Below are 19820 nucleotides of genomic sequence, written 5' to 3' on the forward strand. Positions count from 1 at the left end.
ACCATCGTTAAAGCAGGTGAAAATATGAAAACATTGCAGACAAAGCTGGATTTATGGGCACGAATAGTTCATCACGAAGGCCATTAGAGAAGAACCTGGTGCGGTACCTCAAATAAACGAAGACATCACAGCACATTTGAACATCTTGAAGCATCACTTCACTGGCTACTTTCCAGATGACATGATACCGACAGAGACATGGATATTAAGACCTTTTACCACTGATCTGTCAGAAATGAGAGATGCCAACCCAGCAAAAGAAGAGCTGATTGATCCTCAGTCCTCTGCTGGTCTCAAGGAAGAATTTGATAGAGTTGGTGTTGATTTCTCTATGAAACTTACAGATTCATTCCCACTTCTTACTCAGCGAGCCTTCAAAGTGCTTGTTCCCTTTGTCACCACATATCTATGTGAATCAGGTTTCTATACTTTAATAGCAATAAAGACAAAGGCAAGGAACCGCCTGAAAGCCGATGACGACATGAAGGTAGCGTTGTCATCAACAGCTCCTCAAATAAATAAACTGGTTGACTCAATGAATCAGCAGAGTTCCCACTGATAATGCTTCTGGTATTTTTGTTTGATATAAGTGGACTGTATGTTTTTTTTTTTCCTTTATCAAAGTTTATTTTGTGCAAAACCTTAATAATAAAGTCGTTCCATCTTCTTTTTTTCTGTGCCTCTATGCCGGCTCTGCATTTTTCTGCATGGGAGTAAGGGGGTAAATGGCGAAATACATCAAGCCGAGGGGGTAAATGACAGAGGAAGGGTTGAGAATCACTGACCCAGGGCATTGTGAACCCCATTCTCCAAACCATGTTGAGCCTGTTGTAATTGAGCCTTCGGGATCTATTCCGATTGTAAGCCATGTACCAAAACCCAAAGTATCTGAATCCAGTCATAGAGTGTTGGAATCTGTACCTTCAACTCCATCTCTTCTGAGTCCACTGCTGTCAACATCCTGCAAACACAGTCACCTCATATACGATGCTCTGCTCACCTGTGTAAGGCACGTAAGCATTTAAACTTGTGATCTCTGACCTCGTGCTGTTGTACAATTATTGTGGAGGAAGTTTTGACATGTTCTGCATATTACTCAAGTGAGCATGCACAGTGTAACACCATCAGGGAATAAACGATCCGGGAAGACCGTAGGTGGTGTCATGGTATTTGTCCCCATGACCCTGTAGATATGCCACAGAGAGCAGTGTTCCATCAAGCTGTGTATGAAGGCCTTGCACTTGGTGGACAAAAGTTCAGATGTGCCAAGGAAAGACTTTGCATAATGTAGGATCTCTAGTTGAAGAGTGTCTTTGGCAGCCAACTTAGAGATGTGGTTTTCTTAAGAAAGATCAGGCTGAAAGTGAGGCCCAAAAGTGAGTGGCTCAACCTCTTCGAGATGGGTGGGTTCACCAGACGGTCTTTCCAGAAATAAAGAGTGAGAGTGTGAGATTTGTCAGGATTGAACAACACATTACAAGTGTAGGACTAGCTTGTGATTCTATCAAGGTCCACATAGAGGGAAGAGGCTATTGCATGCTTTTCTGAAGGTGTTCTATCCACCAAAACACAGCAGAGGGCATTTTGTTTTCCCATTTTTCCCCATATTTTTCCAAAGGGGACTTTCCAGACAGTCAAATATTGTTGATGAAGATTAAGACAAGGACTGAGCCCAGTACACTGACTTAGGGAACTCCAGCTTTGACAGGGAGAGACAATGACAGTATATTGCGTTGAGAGCCATTGTTGGCTCGGACAGAAGAGGAAGTCAGTAACCCTGTGTGGTGGTGGCTCTGGACGCAATCGGCAGAATGTTTGGGAAGCAAGCTGTGTGCACTACAGCACAATGTATGTGGTTTACTGACCCCTGCTGAAGGAAGGGGGTATTACAAGGCATGTGCACTAAATAAATTTCAGAGACTTTCGATAAATTACGTTTGCATGTTGAAGGGAGAAGTTTGGAAGGGTGTTGGGATTTCCTTGCCTATATTTATAATCAAACACTGCATTGGAGTCATGAGAAGGAACCCGAAGAAGGAAAGAGCAAAGATGGAGTCATCAGGAGGAACCTGGGTGATCAGGAGGAACTGATGGTAAACTGGCCCAAAGGCCCAAAACACTTTTCCTTACTAATGATAGCTGATCTCGTCATGTCCACTGCGACATGTCCACAAGTCACAATTGCACTGCATTATGTTCCAGTAAGGGCCGGTAATACCCACATTTAATCCGTGCATGTTAAAGGAATTGGCAAAGGAAGCTGAAACGTTGGACAATTTTGGCATACATAATATGTTTATGGCCATTTATTGTTCTGTGCAATCCATTCAAATGCAATCAGAGCCAGCAAAATCAACAACGTGAGCAGCATAATAATTTGAATACACATTTTTAAAACGCCTACATCATGATTGCCTCAGCAAATAAATGAGGTTTTGAAATTTGTCTGTTAAATTAGAACCATTGTCTTGCATAATAATAAGCAAACACTTTGATGGGATTGAAAGACATTTTGACCTTATACCCATTTCAATCATCTCAGACTGTTCAAGTTATCACATCTCTAGTTGGTGCTGCTGTCACATGATCTTCGGAGAGTTGTAAACTCGTTCAGCCCGCAGTTCTGCAATCACATCACAGCCATTTGTTAGTTGTTTACAATCAATTAGTGAAAGCATTTGCTCTTCTGTTGGCACAATTAAGAGCATCTTTTAATTAATCAATTCAATGTCAAGAACCTAACCTCAAGATGAATTAAAAATAAACGACTTGGACACTGAATATAACCGTAATGGATGCTTTTTTTAAATGTTGAAATGGTAGCCATCTCCCGAATAGATCGAAGAGGCACTATTACGATTACAGGAGACACAGAGTGGCGAGGAATGGACTTTCACGAGAGAGTTTTATGGGTTCTGAGTCTCTGACTCATCATACTTGGGTACCCTTCATATCTGAAGAAGGCTGTGCACGTGAAGCAAGTGAACTACCTGGTCAATTGATTTATTTGTATTGCAGAAGATACTGCCCAGACAGCAACCAAACACTCAGATAGCAGGCAGTGTAACCTGGGGTCAAGGAACATCCAAAGAAGACCAGGCGACTTGCTACCAGCAGTACAGGCAACAATTCAGAATTAGTTCAGGGTGCCCGTGATGGATCGCCTAGTCTTTACGAAGGACACCGTGGGATCTTTAGCATCCAGCAACAAATGATAGCTGATTTAAAATCAAATTTAAAGGCCCATCAGAGGGGACCGCACACATGCGTTGATGTATCACTCTGCCTGTGCAATATCAGAATAGAAGTTTAAAGTTTAGTCGAGGTTTGAACCAAGACTAGACAGCTCAGAGGCGAATGCGGCATATCACTAGGCTATCCTACCAGCCTATATGCTCTGACAAATACACCTTGAACATAAGCACTTACCCAGGTGGTAGTATTCATAAACTATTACACAGGCACTCTTTATCTGTGAAACAGGAACCACACGTGTGGCTGAAATGGTGATACAGATTTCTTCTTGGATCTGAAAAAGGAAGAATAGGAATCATGACAAGGAATGAATATGAAATAACCCCACTTACACCCCTCATCCCCCCCACCCCTCCCCCCCCAAAATAGGTTCATCTTTACTCCTTTTCTCCTCAACCGTCCAGTCTGTGGAGCTATCTCCCTCTATCTACCCTCTCATGATCACTCCTTTCGTCTTTCAAGGAAGCTGCTCTGTCTCAAGATGTCTCCCATTCCTGTTGTATCTGTATGTCCCATGTCCTCATATTACACTCTCCTCCCCACCTATGCCCCTTCCCCATGCTGTTGGTTTTAACCTCTGCCATCCAGCTTTCCCCACAGGCTTGACCTCCAAGGTAAAAAATTGATTTAATTTAAGGAGGCATTATCATAACGACTTGTTTACCTCGTCAAAATAAAGGATGACTTTTCCATTTTCTACTTCCATAAGTCTTGCAATCCTTGGTTTCTCAAAGTTATCATCCAGTGAGAAGCCACTCAGCAGGTAGACCTCCATGACAACCATCCCACCTTTTTCCTCGTCCTTTCGACTGCAAACAAAAAGACCACCTTAGTCGTCTAGCTGGAGCAAGATCCATTTTAGCTCGCCTGTTCGAAGAACAGAGAGCTATAGCGATAACCCCGGCGTGAGCGTCAGCGTGAGCGTGAGCGTGAAAATGTTAAATTTTTTGTATTACGGAAAATCTCCTTGACGGATTTCAACGAAACTTGGTTGGGGGGTTAGGTATGGTCCAAGGATCATGCCATTAGATTTAGGACTTGGTCCTCCCCCCCCACCCCCAAAAAAAATTGTGAGAAAATTTTTTTTGCATTTCTCCATGTTTTAAGTGATTTCCAACCCCCCCCCCCCCAAAAAAAAATTGTTAGAGATAAAAAATTTTTTTGCATTTCTCCATGTTTTAAGTGATTTCCACCCCCCCCCCCCCCCCCGCCAAAAAAAAATTTTTGCAACTTTTTTTTCAACAAAATTTCCATTTCTTTTTTTTGCATTTCCACATGTTTTAAGTGATGTCCAACCCACCCCCCCCCCCCCACAAAAACATGTTGGAGAAAAGAACTATAACTCTGTCAGCACTGTTTACATCATATTTAATGAATAAGATATAAGGTTCACTTGAGTGACCCAGCAGTATTGGCGGCGGAGGTTTTGCACTCTCCCGAGTGCTCCCTCTCTAGTTTCCTTTGTAATGTTTTTATCTACCACACTATTTTTTATACGCCCAATATATATATATATATATATATATATATATATATATATATATATATATATATATATATATATATATATATATATATATATATATATATATATATCGGGGCGTATTATGTGATACCGGTCGTCTGTCCGTCTGTCTGTCTGTCTGTCTGTCCGTCCATTCCTGTCCGCACTCTAACTCCCAAAGTTTTCAATTTTCACGTTTCATATTTGGTACATTGGTACAGACTATGGAGACGGTGTGTAGCGACATACGTTCGTCATCCAAAGTGGTTGCCATGGCAACCAGGATGCTGTTTTCCATGTAGTAGCACAATTCTGTATATACCTTCTTGTTGGGGCGTATATTGTGCTCACTTGCGCTCTTGTTACTGATTACAATATACAAATACATATATTGCTTTATAATTATACTTCACTGCAATACTTTATAAAAATATTAATTATTAGACTCGTCTTTTAAAAACGATAAATGTATAAACAGGCGAGCATTGGGTGGCTTAGACACCAACTCTGGTTAGTGCCTATTGCATGCCACATCGAGGCAGAAATGCTGCTTTGTTAGTTTGTGGGAGTAACAGGACATTTGTGGTAAAAGTGGCCGCAAACGCTTTCATGTGGATCAAAACCAACCCCATATGTAAGATCATTATCTGCATAATTTAATCAGAAAAACTCTCATTTGCATATTCTAACCCCAGCTTCTTTTGCTGGCATCTTTTGAGTTACCGTTGATCTGATGCGGTATTTCATAAGTAATTGTCACAACAGGAAGTTGAAGATATTTGGTGAAATACCTTGTGCAAATGGTGATGGAGTAATGATCTGAAACTTCCACATTGTCTTTCATTATGACATTCATTTCATAAGCCTCTTCCTGGACGTGTTTAATTGGTATGGGTATTATATTGTACATGACGTTCAACTGTGGGATGGGAACATGGGGTAGAATAGATTTTGTAAATAAGGTTTTAGCTACAAATGTTTCAATTGTGCTTATAATAAAAAAGATATCAAAAACAATAACAACAGCAGAGTATCAATCGTTAAATAATTAATCCATTAATCAAAGAAGAGTTACGGCGATATTCCTATAAATTAAATAATTTTACAACTACTACTTCTTTATTGGCCCCACTTAATCCCACCTTTGTGAGGGAGGTTTGGCCTAAGTTTGTCACAAACCAACTAGATAGGCATGACGTTCGACTGGGGTTGCTTTGGGCAGGAATTAGTAATTTTAGTATGGTTCTTCGCCATAACTCGCCTACTCCTCACCAAAGACTGTGGGATCTCTAACATCTACCAGCAATCAATGTTGTTATCTGGGACACCTGGCTAGAGAGCACTGGGCTGGTAATCAAGGGCATTGCATCAGCGGCACAGCCGTACCACAAGAAAATGATGCAACCAGCAGTTTCAGGCTGCACACTCCAAAGGTCCAAAGGCTGATGCACAACACTAATGTGACAGTTTATAGTCAGGTGAGGAACCGAACCCAGACTAGACAGCTCAAAAGAGGGTTCACCACCTCTGCCCCATCCTGTCAGACTAAATTAAAGTGTTATTAAAAGCATTAAGTTTAATAGATGACAGAGCAATTCAATCCAGCCATCTTGAAGACTTTTTATAATGCAAGACAGCTTTGATAGAAATAATTCCCCTGTGATATTGAACACACTAATATATGGCTCACAAGATCTTATAGAAGAAAATACAGAAAAGGAAACTTGGGCACAAGGAGGCCATTTAGCCAATCATGTTTATGTCATGATACTCCAGGAAGCACAGATTATACTGCTAGCTACAAGCAGAGGATTCAAACAGTAGACGAGCAAACAATGGCCGACTCTTTTAAAAGATATTGCAAGACCACTCATGATCACAACCTAAATACAGATGGGGCAGCCGACTTTACGTCCTCTGAAGATCCCCACTGGGATCAAATCTCAACCTAAATAAGGTGTGACAGCCAGCTTTACATCCTCCTCCAGCGGTCCCCACTGAGATCAAATCTCAAGCTAAATACAGATGGGAGAGCTGGATTTGCATCCTCCTCCAGCAGTCCCCACTGGGATCAAATCTCAAGCTAAAACAGATGGGACAGCCAGCTTTATATCTTCCTCCAGCAGCCCCACTGGGATCAAATCTCAAGCTAAATACAGATGGGACAGCCAGCTTTATATCTTCCTCCAGCAGTCCCTACTGGGATCAAATCTCAAGCTAAATACAGATGGGATGGCCTGATTTACATCCTCCTCCAGCAGTCCCCACTGGGATCAAATCTCAAGCTAAAACAGATGGGACAGCCAGATTTATATCTTCCTCCAGCAGTCCCCACTGGGATCAAATATCAAGCTAAATACAGATGGGACAGCAAGCTTTACATACTCCTCCAGCGGTCCCCACTGGGATCAAATGTCAAGCTAAACACAGATGGGCCAGCCGGCTTTATATCCTCCTCCAGCGGTCCCCACTGGGATCAAATCTCAACCTAAATACAGATGGGAGAGCTGGATTTACATCCTCCTCCAGCGGTCCCCACTGGGATAAAATCTCAAGCTAAATACAAATGGAAGAGCTGGAATTACATCCTCCTCTAGCAGTCCCCACTGGGATCAAATCACAAACTAAATACAGATGGGACAACCGGCTTTATATCCCCCTCCAGCGGTCCCCACTCGGATCAAATCTCAAGCTAAATACAGATGGAACAGCCGGCTTTACGTCCTCCTCCAGCGGTCCCCACTGGCATCAAATCTCAAGCTAAGTACAGATGGGACAGTCGGATTTACATCCTCCTCCAGAGATCTACACCAAGATCAAATGTCGATGATGCGAATGAAAAAGAGCCATGTTACCAAATCAGCTTTTTCGAATAACGAGTTCTAAAAGTTACTATAAAGCTAAACTTATCTTCTTTAAAGCAAAGAAGAAAAAAAAATTATTCGGGTGCAAAATAAACGCGATTATTCAGTTTATGAATACGAGGTGGAGGGAGACGTACTTACTTGAATAAATGCTACTCCTGCCCCACTGCCTTGGACGTTCACCACAAGGGTCTTGTGTTGTTGGGACACCGGAACCTGCCAAATAATCACATTTGTATCTCTCCGACAGCTGGATTAAATTCATAAATGATAACAAAACGTCATCGAAATCTCCTTTTCATCTGCAATCAGAGTAAGCAGTCTACAGTTAGGGTTAAAAGATTACTTTATTGCATACCTCAGTCTTATGCAAAACCAGAAGGTTATTTTCATTGATGATGAATTTTGACGGTGAACTCATGTCTGATGTGCTGATGGACACCAGGAGATTTGGTTTCCCTCCTGATACTTGTGCTGCAAAGAATGACATGGCTTCCAGAGCAACCACTGTGTCCTGGAACAAGAAGCACACATAAGGTATCATTATTGATGTCTGAAAAGTCATTTTAACAAGTTGATGCTATAGTGATGTCATAGAAGAATGATTTTAACAAACCAATGTCATTGTGATGTAAAATCAGTTTACATTACCAAAGTTTCCATGGCAATTCGGACATCCAATAAAACAATAAAAGGTGTGAAGCCTTCAAAACGAACCGGTGTGCCAAGACATCACTATCGGGGAAGTGATAAATAAGCATTTTGAGTCTGTGTCCATGCCGGATAGGGATTAGAACCTGTGTGGAAGTAAAGCCACCAAAGCTGTTTCGCTGCTGCCCAAGCCATCGCATGATTGGTAGGCCTTGCTCCTTACGGCCAAGCTTGAGGTGTGCCAGTAAAGCGTAGGCCGCTGTTTCGATGCTGGATGAAGACTGGTGCTGTTGTCTTGTCGGTGGTTGACCCGTTTTTGGCCAGTACATAAGGCCATCTGTCACACATTGTAAGATACAAAGTCAAATATATATATATATATATATTTTTTTTTTTTTGAAAGACCAATCATAACTTGGTGAAAACATTTTGCATTACCAAAACCACAAAACTCAAAAAAATAAACAGTGTTGAGCTTTAGTGGTCTGCAGGATAGCGCAGAGGCAGCACACTGTCAAGCCTGGGTTCAAATCCAAACCTGACAGTATACTGTCAGATTGGTGCTTCACAAACAAGGTGTTGCAGATCATAAAGTGTGACATCCCTTGGGTGGACGTCAAGCTGATTGTCCCCTCTGCTAATGTAAATTGGTGGATGGTAAACATGCCACGGTGTTTCTCAAAGAGTAAGGGAGTTATTGCAGGAACCGTGAACAAATGACAAATGAATTCAAGTCTTAACACACAACTGTGAGATATCCAATCAAAAACCTTGGTGTGTTACCCCTGATGCTGCCACTTTAGAGTTTCAAAAGCATGCTGTGCAATAGGTATCCTGATCACCTTTAATTTATATCATCATGGAAATTAAATGACTAGTCCATTGACGGTGAAATTTCGCCACTTTCTGGTGACTCCATATCCCTACATTTTGCTCGCTTCTTCATCGCTTCTCCTGCGTATACCTCTCTATTGTTGCTCTCGTCACGTTCACCTTCCCATTTGAATTAATGTCCAGTGAGCGTACAAGCACCAGATAAAATCTCGTTCATAGTCTTGCAAATCCCATTATCCCGAGATTCGACGGCCATCACTGTTATAAAATTGTCATCGGTTCCCTTCCAATGAAGATTTATTGATTAAGCTTATAAATAATCTGTGAGAACCCATTATACACCAGTAGGACCTTGATAAACAGAAGAAAAAAAAACATCCTGAGTTTCACAAGTATAATCCATAACATTTGACATGTATGATAATGTCCTCCCCAGCAGTGAACGACTGCCACTCAGCCGATCTTCCTGTGACCTCCTGATGGCTTGAAAAAGCATTTTTCAACCGGTAATTTGATATTGTCTTTTAGAACAGGTAATATTCTTCACGTTCACCTGGTGGCAATGGCTGGCAAATGTACTTGGTGTCAGGAACAACGAAAGTCAGGAGCTTGGTAATGCATAATTTCGGTGAAAGGTCAATGCATACTACACAAGAGCTTCAGCTGGGGTGGGACCTAACATGTGGCAACAAGCTCCAAATACAATAAGAGCAAAAGGTGGACTGGTGGTGGTAAGAGCTATCTGATGCATTCGTGAAAAAGAACACTGCAGATTCTCCCTTCATAGGGCAGAAGTGAATCCAGACTGGAAAATAATAAATGTTGAACAATAATTATATGACTCAAGGTTTGCATAAACTGGAGTAGATCACAGTGAGAGCACAAGTTTGAAATCGCAAAAGCCTTTCACAATGACGTGCAAACCTTGCCTGTCTCCCATTCTCCATTTAATATCATCAAAGGAACATTTACTCAACACTATCACGATATTGTCAACTGTGTTCCTATGACAAGACAGAGCAGGAAAAAACGACTGCAGCCATTTTATGGCACTTTCACAATACAGATGGTTCAAACAAGGTCGCAAGACAACTTGTCTACCTTTCTGGATGGCAAAGGTGTTCAGTTTATCCAAGGCGGTTGCAGACCTCGTGCTTCCACTCAGCGTCAATGCATATGTCACAATGGCTAAGGCTTGTACATCCTCAATACCATTTGTCAACATACGTTCAAGATATTTCATTGACGTATCAACACCACAGGCGGCCTGCAAACAACAAAAGCATACACCATTAATGGGATAATTCATTCTCTCTCTCTCTCTCTCTCTCTCTCTCTCTCTCTCTCTCTCTCTCTCTCTCTCTCTCTCTCTCTCTCTCTCTCTGTCTTGGTCTGTCTCTGTCTCTCTCTCTCTCTCTCTCTCTCTCTCTCTCTCTCTCTCTCTCTCTCTCTCTCTCTCTCTCTCTCTCTCTCTCTCTCTCTCTCTCTCTCTGTCTCTGTCTCTCTCTGTCTCTCTCTGTCACTCTCTCTCCCTCTCTCTCTCTCTCTCTCTCTCTCTCTCTCTCTCTCTCTCTCTCTCTCTCTCTCTCTCTCTCTCTCTCTCTCTCTCTCTCTCTCATATATACATACACATACACATAGTTGTGGCCACGGGTACCGAGACACCAGCTTGTCACTCAGGGGATTAAACCCCGGTTGTCCTTGGAAGAACCGGACCTGGGGCCACCGCTCACAATTAACGTTGCGGTACGGTGGGTTGTCTTAGAACCACGAAAGCCACCCAGTCAACTACGAGTTCCAGTGTCCACCGTCTAATTATTCCGTTTAACTAGAGGTCACGTAGTTACCTGAGCGGGGAGCACACCCTCGGCAAAGCACCAATATTATCTGATTAGATTTTAATGAGGGCGGCCGAGCATTTAACCGCTGGTGCATGCCGACTATTTTTTGTCAAATCTGTGGTAATTACCTCCCAGTCTATCGAGGTTCGGACATAGCTAGACCAACGGAAGGATAGGACAAACACGCACAGGTTGGAAGTCGACAAATGATTTATTAATAATAAAATTAATAAATAAAAATAACTTTTCTGAGGTAAATAAATGAATAAATTTCAAAGCAATCGAAATGAATAGTTAATCAGGCAAAATCAATCAAAATGACAAGAAAGAGACAGAGCAGATGCTTATCGAGGGGGGGGGGGTTGACTTACTTACAACTAAACACAGACAAGGGTACCCAGCAGATCATTCAGCGTCAGTGGGAGAGTCGTCTCACTCACCAGAGAGTAGTCGTCCGTGAAGTGAAAACGTCCTGGAATGTTTGCGTGCGTGTCCCATCCGTCGCCAGCACCCAGCTTTGCCATGCACCCACTTGCCAACAGCCTTGGACGCCAGTTGACGTCTGGGGGGAGGCACCGAGATCGTCTGTCTCGGGTTTCGACCCTGGTGCTGCGACACGGGCAGTTCCTCACACTTCACGAAACTGGTGACATCCAGTGACCCACACGGTCTGTCGGTGACTGACCCGCGCCTCACTCGGTAACCGACCCATGCCTCACTCATTGTCAGCACTGCTCACACCCACACACGCACCACACGCTTGCTTGCTCAAGCATTGGAAAGTACAAATTGTCTCGTTGTTGGCGCTGGTCAGACACCCACATGCTCACTCGCTCGCTTCCTCACTTGCGGGCTCGCACGCTTCCTCTCTGGTTCGCTTCTTCCCACAAGCGCTTCAACTCTCACTTTCTTTCTCTCTCTTGCACTCTTACACACTCGCTTATTCCCTCGCGTGCTTACACTCACTTCTTGCTCGCTTCTCGCGCGCTTCCTCTCTCGCTTAGGCCTAAGTCACATTTTCCACAGCGGCCGTGGGGTCTCCAAAATATACGGCCACTAGCAATTATATGGCGGCCGCAGTATTTCCATGGTCACACAATGTAGCAGTCACATATGTTTTTATTTTTCGGGGAGCCGCATGGCGTATTTAGAAATTGTGGAGACCGAAAACGTGGGGTTGCCGTACGGTCTTTGATTTGATGTCGAACAGTGACCTTAAGGGGGCCCTGCGGTGGCCATAGAATTTTCAAGGCAGACGCAAGGTAGCCTCAAGGTGCCCGCAAGGTGACGACAGGGGGCCCTAAGGCGAACGTGCGGCCAGACGGATGGTAACGAGTGGGTTCATTTTTTATTTATTTATTTTTTTACCACTTTTTTTTTTCGGCTTGTTGAATTGCTACGGCGAACGTAGAAATGAAAAAAGTCATAACTCCGCGTTATAATTCCATGGCGACCCCTACGGCCTGTAAAAGATAGCCAAACGGCGTAGGGCCACCCTGAGGCCAACGCATAAACTCTGCGGCCGCCGCACATTTCTGTCAATTAAGAGGGCGTACAGCCGCCGTATCCTCGCCGTAGAGCAAATGTGACTGAGGCCTTACTTCTCCTTCTCATTGAACGGACCTCTCCAATTCTTTTTATATATGCGGCCCATCTTAGTGGGCGCAGAGTCCCCCCCCCCCAAGCTCACCCTGCCCCACTTGCGCACCGCTACCATGACAACCTGTGTGCTCAAAAAAAGGCGAGCATTGGTGCTCGCGAAAAATGTGCATAAACGTTGCTGAGGAAAAATAAGGCGGACGCCAGCAGTCGCGATAGAAATGTGTGTAATCGTGTCTGTCGTAAAGAAAAAAAGCTTCCCATAAGAGAGGGGATCAATTATTTACCCTTCTCAATGCATCACATTTAAAATCCCATTAGATATAGGGATGGGGCTAATCTGGACATGCATTTAAGGAAATAACTGTCTGAGGACCTTAATGTGTGGATGGATTCATCAGACCGGATTCTGAAATCCGTAACACGACATACATATGTATGTATGTATGTGTATGTATGTATATATATATATATATATATATATATATATATATATATATATATATATATATATATATATATATATACATACAAAAACATACACATATATATATATATATATATATATATATATATATATATATATATATATATATATATTTACATGCTAATATTTACAAATATATATCTTCTTCTTCTTCTTCTTCTTCTTCTTCTTCTTCTTCTTCTTCTTCTTCTTCTTCTTTCGCTGCTCCCGTAAGGGGTCGCCACAGTGGATCAACCGTCTCCATTTCGCTCTATCCTCCACATTTTCCATTGACACTCCAACCACCCGCATGTCCGCCCTCACCGCATCCATGAACCTCTTCTTTGGCCTTCCTCTTCTCCTCCTGCCTGGCAGCTCCATCCTCAGCATCCTTCTCCCGATATACTCCGCTTCCCTCCTGTGCACATGTCCAAACCATCTCAATCTCACCTCTCTCACTTTGTCTCCAAACCGTCCTACCTGCGATGTCCCTCTACTATACTCATTCCTTATACTGTCCATACTCGTCACTCCCAACGAGAATCGCAGCATCTTTAACTCTGCCACCTCCAGCTCCGCTTCCTGTCTTTTTGTTAGTGCCACCGCTTCCAAACCATACAACATAACTGGTCTCACTACCGTCTTATATACTTTCCCCTTCACTCTTGCAGCTACCCTTCTGTCACAAATCACTCCTGCAACTCTTCTCCCACCCACTCCATCCTGCCTGCACTCTCTTTTTCACTTCTCTCCCACACTCTCTGTTACTTTGAACAGTTGATCCCAAGTATTTAAACCCATCCACCTTCCCACCTCAACCCCTTGCAACCGAACCATAACACCACCCTCCCTCTCATTTACGCACATGTACTCTGTCTTACTCCTTCTGACTATCATTCCCCTTCTCTCCAGTGCATACCTCCACCTCTCGAGGCTCGCCTCAGCCTGCTCCCTACTCTCTTCAGATCATGATGTCATCTGCGAACATCATAGTCCATGGAGACTCCAGTCTGGACTCGACGGTCAACTTGTCCATCACCATTGCAAACAGGAAAGGGCTCAGAGTCGATCCTTGGTGCAATCCCACTTTTACCTTAAACCGGTCCGTCATTCCTACCGCACACCTCACCGCTATCACACTGTCCTCATACATATCCTGCACGATCCTCACATACTTCTCCACCACTCCCGACTTCCTCATACAATGCCACAACTCCTCTCTTGGCACCCTATCATAAGCTTTCTCTAAATCCACAAACACACAATGTAACTCCTTCTGGCCTTCCCTATACTTCTCCATCAACATTCTCAAGGCAAACATCGCATCAGTGGTGCTCTTTCCTGGCATAAACCCACATTGCTGCTCACAAATCGTCACCTCTCTTCTCAACTGGGCTTCCACTACTCTTTCCCATAACTTCATGGTGTGGCTTAACAACTTTATCCCTCTGTAATTTCCACAGCTCTGCACATCACCCTTGTTCTTGAAAATCGGAACCAGTACACTTGATCTCCACTCTTCCGGCATCCTCTCACTTTCTAAGATTTTATTGAACAATCTGGTTAACAACCCCACTGCCATCTCTCCAAAGCACTTCCATGCCTCCACTGGTATATCATCTGGGCCAACCGCCTTTCCACTCTTCATAGCAGTCCTCACTTCATCCGTACTGATCCACCCCACTTCCTGATTCACTATCTCAACCTCTTCCAACCTTCTGTTCTCTCATTTTCTTCATTCATCAGCTCCTCAAAGTACTCCATCCACCTTCTCAACACACTCTCCTCGCTTGTCAGCACATTCCCATTTGCGTCCTTTATCACCCTCACCTGCAGCACATCCTTCGCAGCTTGGTCCCTCTGTCTTGCCAATCGGTATAAATCCTTTTCCCCTTCCTTTGTATCCAACTTCTCATACAGCTCGTCATATGCCTTTTTCTTCGCCTTTGCCACCTCTCTCTTTGCCTTTCGCCGCCACTCCTTGTACTCCTGCCTACTTTCTTCATCTCTCTGACTATCCCACTTCTTTTTCGCCAACCCCTTCTTCGTTATACTTTCCCGGACTTCCTCGTTCCACCACCAAGTTTCCTTATCTTCCTTCCTCTGTCCAGATGTGACACCAAGTACCTTCCGAGCTATCTCCCTCACCACTTCCGCTGTAGTTGCCCAATCATCCTACCCATCTTTACCACCATCCAACACCTGTCTCGCCTCCTCCCTAAATTCCACGCAACAATCTTCCTCCTTCACCTTCCACCATCTGATCCTTAGTTCAGTCCTCACTCTCTTCCTCAACCTCACCTCCAAAATCATCCTACAGACCACCAATCGATGCTGTCGAGCTACACTATCCCCTGCCACCACCTCACAGTCACTAATCTCTTTCAGGTTGCATCTCCTGCTTACGATGTAATCCACCTGTGTGCACTTTCCTCCACTCTTGTATGTCACCCTGTGTTCCTCCTTCTTCTTGAAATACGTATTTACTACTGCCATTTCCATTCTTTTTGCAAACTCTACCACCATTTGCCCTTCCACATTTCTCTTGTTGAGATCGTACCTACCCATCACCTCCTCATCCTCTTTATTCCCTTCCCCAACATGCCCATTGAAATCTGCTCCAATCACCACTCTTTCATCCTTGGATACACTCTCCACCACTTCATCTAACTCACTCCAGAAATCTTCTTTATATTCCATCTCACACCCCATATGTGGGGCATATGCACTGATGACATTCATCATCACCCCTTCAATTTCCAACTTCACACTCATCACTCGATCAGACACTCTCCTCAACTCCAATACCCTCTTGACATAATCTTCCTTCAGGATTACCCCGACACCATTTCTCCTCCCATCCACACCATGGTCAAACAGTTTGAAACCACCTCCAATGCTCCTAGCCTTGCTCCCCATCCACTTGGTCTCTTGTACACACAGTATGTCCACCTTTCTTCTCTCCATCATATCAGCCAACTCTCGCTCTTTGCCAGTCATCGTCCCAACATTCAGAGTTCCAACTCTCACCTCCACACTTCTACTCTTCCCCCTCTCCCACTGCTTCCTAACTCGCCTTCCCCGTCTCCTTCTCCTAATTCGCCCAGCAGTAGCACAATTTCCACTGGTACCCTGCTGACCACCGGTACCGGTGGCGGTCATTGGTAACCTGGGCCACGACCGATCCGGTATGGAAATTCGTTTTGTTGTCCGCATAATGATTTGGCATAGGTTTTTACGCTGGATGCCCTTCCTGACGCAACCCTGGTCGCCTCTTACGACACACAGGGATATGGTACACCTATTCTAACTGGGGCATACACCGGGCCCAGTACACTGGTACTCATTTCGCCGACCTCGGAAGGATGACAGGCTGAGTCAACCCCCTGGTGTTATACGATTTGGTATATATATATATATATATATATATATATATATATATATATATATATATATATATATATATATATATATATATATATATATATATATATATATATATATATATTCAGTGGCCCAATATATATACTGTTATGGCTGTGGAAATTTGCAATACACCAGAAAGGTCCTCAGGTTCGATATATCGATAAATTCATGTGTAGTTAGTCCACACCCGTTGTTTCGAGGGAATATGTATGATTCATCCGGGCTGCGACGCTTTGAGTTCGCCATTTTTCTTTACCTGTCGTTATTTTGGAACAACCACGCCATCTCAACAACCACGCCATCGCAACAACCACGCCATCTCAACAGCCATGCCATCCTCACCACAACTCCACTAAAGGAGCAACGAAACCAGCCCCACCCCAATTTCTCCTCCGGTAAACAAGTTTGACGGTTGGAAACCAACTCCCGCCCCAACTTCTCTGGAATGTTCCTCCCCCCCCCCACCCACGCACCGCAAAGGGCGGGGCGGGCGCAGGAGAAATAAATGGGCAAGAGGAGCGCCTGAAAAGAGTGCGGATAGCAGACTTGGTTCAGTCGTGTGGAAGTCTTGGGCGTCTTGGGCGTCTTGGGCGTCTTGGGCGTCTTGGGCGTCTTGGGCGTCTTGGTCGTCTTGGTCGTCGTGGTCTTGGTCCAAGTCCAAGTCTTCTTCGTAGACAGACTTGGGGCAGTCGGGTTGAAGTCTTGTCCTAGTCGTCGTGTTGAGAAGGCGTCACGACCTGCCCACCGTTGCAAGGCCCGAGATCAGGCGCGGCTGTCCTAGTGGCCATGGGGAGAAGGCGTCACGACCTGCCCACCGTTGCAAGGCCCGAGATCAGGCGTGGCTGTCCTAGCGGCCGTGGGGAGAAGGCGTCACGACCTGCCCACCATTGCAAGGCCCGATATCAGGCGCGGCTACGCTCGTTGCCGTGGGGACGAGACGTCGCGACCTGCCCACCATCGCACCACGAGGGTGCGGGTAAGACCCTTCGGTCTCGTGGGCCTTTTCGGTCATCCACGGCCCACGACCATAAAGGTCTACGGACCCCGTCTACCCCCTTGCCTGTGAGGGAGGTCTTTCTTTGTTTTTGTATGCATGCTGTGGTGCCGTATCCTGCCAAGTAGAAACTGTGTAAGTGCTTGTAAATAATAATTGTAGTCGGTCGTATTGCTTTTGCATTCTATTTGTTGCTTGTATATTGCATGATTCCTTGCTTGTGTTGTGTGTGCAATATGTGCTTGAGTGAAATGTATCCCGTTCGTCATCTCTTTCCCCATTGAAAGTGCTATCTTGCATCACGTAAGGGATTGGAAGTGGGTTTCGACACCCAGTAAATAATCTGAACCGTCGAGGTCGGCGATAACTCCGCTCAGTTATTCCTGCAGTACGGAACAAGCCGCAAAAGCGGTTTGTGTCCGGAGTCGACCTGCGGCGTGGTACAACACGGTATGCTACCCACGCGGGTAATTAGGTATATCGACATTTGGCAATTCACCCTATTTCGCGCGGGTAGAATGCGGACTGGGTTGTGGTGAGGTTAAACCCCCACCCGTGGCTAGCTCCTTGGCGGTAGTTGGTTCCAAGAGGGTCACGACTGAATTGTCCGTTCCGGTGGGCGACGCGTCGCAATTTGAGGTACGTGGCCGATCTCACGCCGGGCAGGCGAAAGTGGTCGTCATTGGTTAGATAATTATTGGTATGCCATTCTGATGAGGACAGATAGGCAGCTCCGTTTGATGTTCAACTGATGTTAACCATGCAATCTTTGTTTGTTTGACTGAGTCGCCAGGCCGAGGCCTCTGGGTTGGAGGTGACGCTTTGGTGTTCGACTGTGTCCAATGGAGATTGGGGGGGGAGTGCTCGTCACACTCCACATTTTTATATTTATGTGTATATCAGGTCAGGTATGGGAGCATGTGCCAAAACAGCGCGTCGCTGCGTCCACTTTCCGCCGGTACTCCAGGGGCCTCCGTCTGGCCATCCCCCAGGCAGATGCCAGGCCCATCCCCATCTCCTTGAGATGATGGTCAACCTGCTGCAACCATGAGGCACGTGGTCGGCCCACTGGCCTCCTCCACTCATGAGACTCCCTCGCTGAGAGAATCTGGTGAGCAGGATCAGCATCAGGAAAACGAGCCACATGTCCATACAGCCGCAACTGACGCTCACGGACTATGCAGGTAACAAATCTCATCCGAGTCTCTCTCAGCAACCGCTCGTTGGACACAAAATCCGACCAGCGATAGCCAAGGATTCTCCGAAGACACCTGGTACCAAAGGAATTAAGTCTCCGTCTCAGATCCTTGATCAGAGTCCAAGTCTCGCACCCATAGAGCAAGACTGGAAGTACCAAGGACCTGAAGACTCGGACTTTCGTCCTCCCGCACAGGTACCGGCAGCGCCACACCCCATGATCCAGTGAGTCCATGACTCCCCAGGCCCGACCCAGACGTCTATTGACCTCTGACTCGCAGCCAGCAGAGACATGAATATCACTGCTAAGGTAAGTGAATCTCTCCACGACCTCAACATCCTCACCACAAACAGACACAGACAGGACAGCAGCATCCAAGATGTCACCGAAAGCCTGGATCTTAGTTGTGACCCAAGAAACCCGTAATCCCAGCGGCTCCGACTCCTCATTCAGCACTTCGAGGGCCCCCAAAAGGATGTCTAAAGTCTCCGCAAAGATGACTGCATCGTCTGCAAAATCAAGGTCCGAGATCTTGACATTCCCAAACGATGCACCGCAACTTGATCTCTCCAACATCCTCCCTAAAATCCAGTCCATACAAGTGCTGAAAAGTGTGGGGGCAAGTACACATCCCTGACGAACTCCAGTAACAACTGGAAATAAGTCAGAGGTGGTACCACCACACTTCACAGCACTCTCAGAACCAGAGTAGAGTTCAGACATCAGATCTATCAGTTTTGGTGGCACCCCATGAAGACCAAGAATCCTCCAGAGGACATCCCGATTCACTGAATCGAACGCTTTACAGAGATCAACATAGGCTGCAAGCAGCCCCTGCCGAAACTCTCGTCTGCGTTCGGTGAGGACACGAAGGGCAAGGATACGGTCAATCGTTGACCTCTTTGGTGTAAAGCCTGACTGCTCTGGACGCTGGTGCTCAAGCAGATGGTGGCGAACCCTATCAAGAATTATCCGAGCAAAGACCTTGCCCGGCACTGAGAGCAGCGTCACCCCTCGGTAGTTGTTGCAGTCTTGGCGATCACCCTTCCCTTTCCAGAGAGGGACAACAAGGCCCCTCTTCCAGTCAGTTGGGATGATGCCTGTGTTCCAGGCACAGCACAAAACTGCATGAAACGACACGAGTGCAGCATTTCCACCAGCCTTGAGAAGTTCGGCATGGATGCCAGA

The 19820-nt window shown here is 45.2% G+C and overlaps 1 protein-coding gene across 1 annotated transcript in view; it reads right to left on the reverse strand.

Annotated features, from left to right (window-relative positions):
* Positions 1-2273: 2273 nt before the first annotated feature.
* LOC147026440 (CD109 antigen-like) overlaps positions 2274-19820 on the reverse strand; it is a 76833-nt gene continuing 59286 nt past the window's right edge. Inside the window, exons 27-34 of the mRNA XM_085881860.1 lie at positions 10210-10375; positions 8421-8611; positions 7982-8137; positions 7765-7839; positions 5551-5678; positions 3920-4064; positions 3430-3529; positions 2274-2623 (exon numbers count right to left, since the gene is read on the reverse strand). Of these exons, the coding sequence (XP_085737986.1) occupies positions 2580-2623; positions 3430-3529; positions 3920-4064; positions 5551-5678; positions 7765-7839; positions 7982-8137; positions 8421-8611; positions 10210-10375 (1005 nt within the window). The 3' untranslated portion in view covers positions 2274-2579. The remainder of the gene's footprint in view (positions 2624-3429; positions 3530-3919; positions 4065-5550; positions 5679-7764; positions 7840-7981; positions 8138-8420; positions 8612-10209; positions 10376-19820) is intronic.

The sequence above is a fragment of the Eptatretus burgeri genome, chromosome 5 (assembly GCF_056783735.1).
Source record: "Eptatretus burgeri isolate ZD-2024b chromosome 5, Ebu_testis_v1, whole genome shotgun sequence".
Lineage (NCBI taxonomy): Eukaryota > Metazoa > Chordata > Myxini > Myxiniformes > Myxinidae > Eptatretus > Eptatretus burgeri.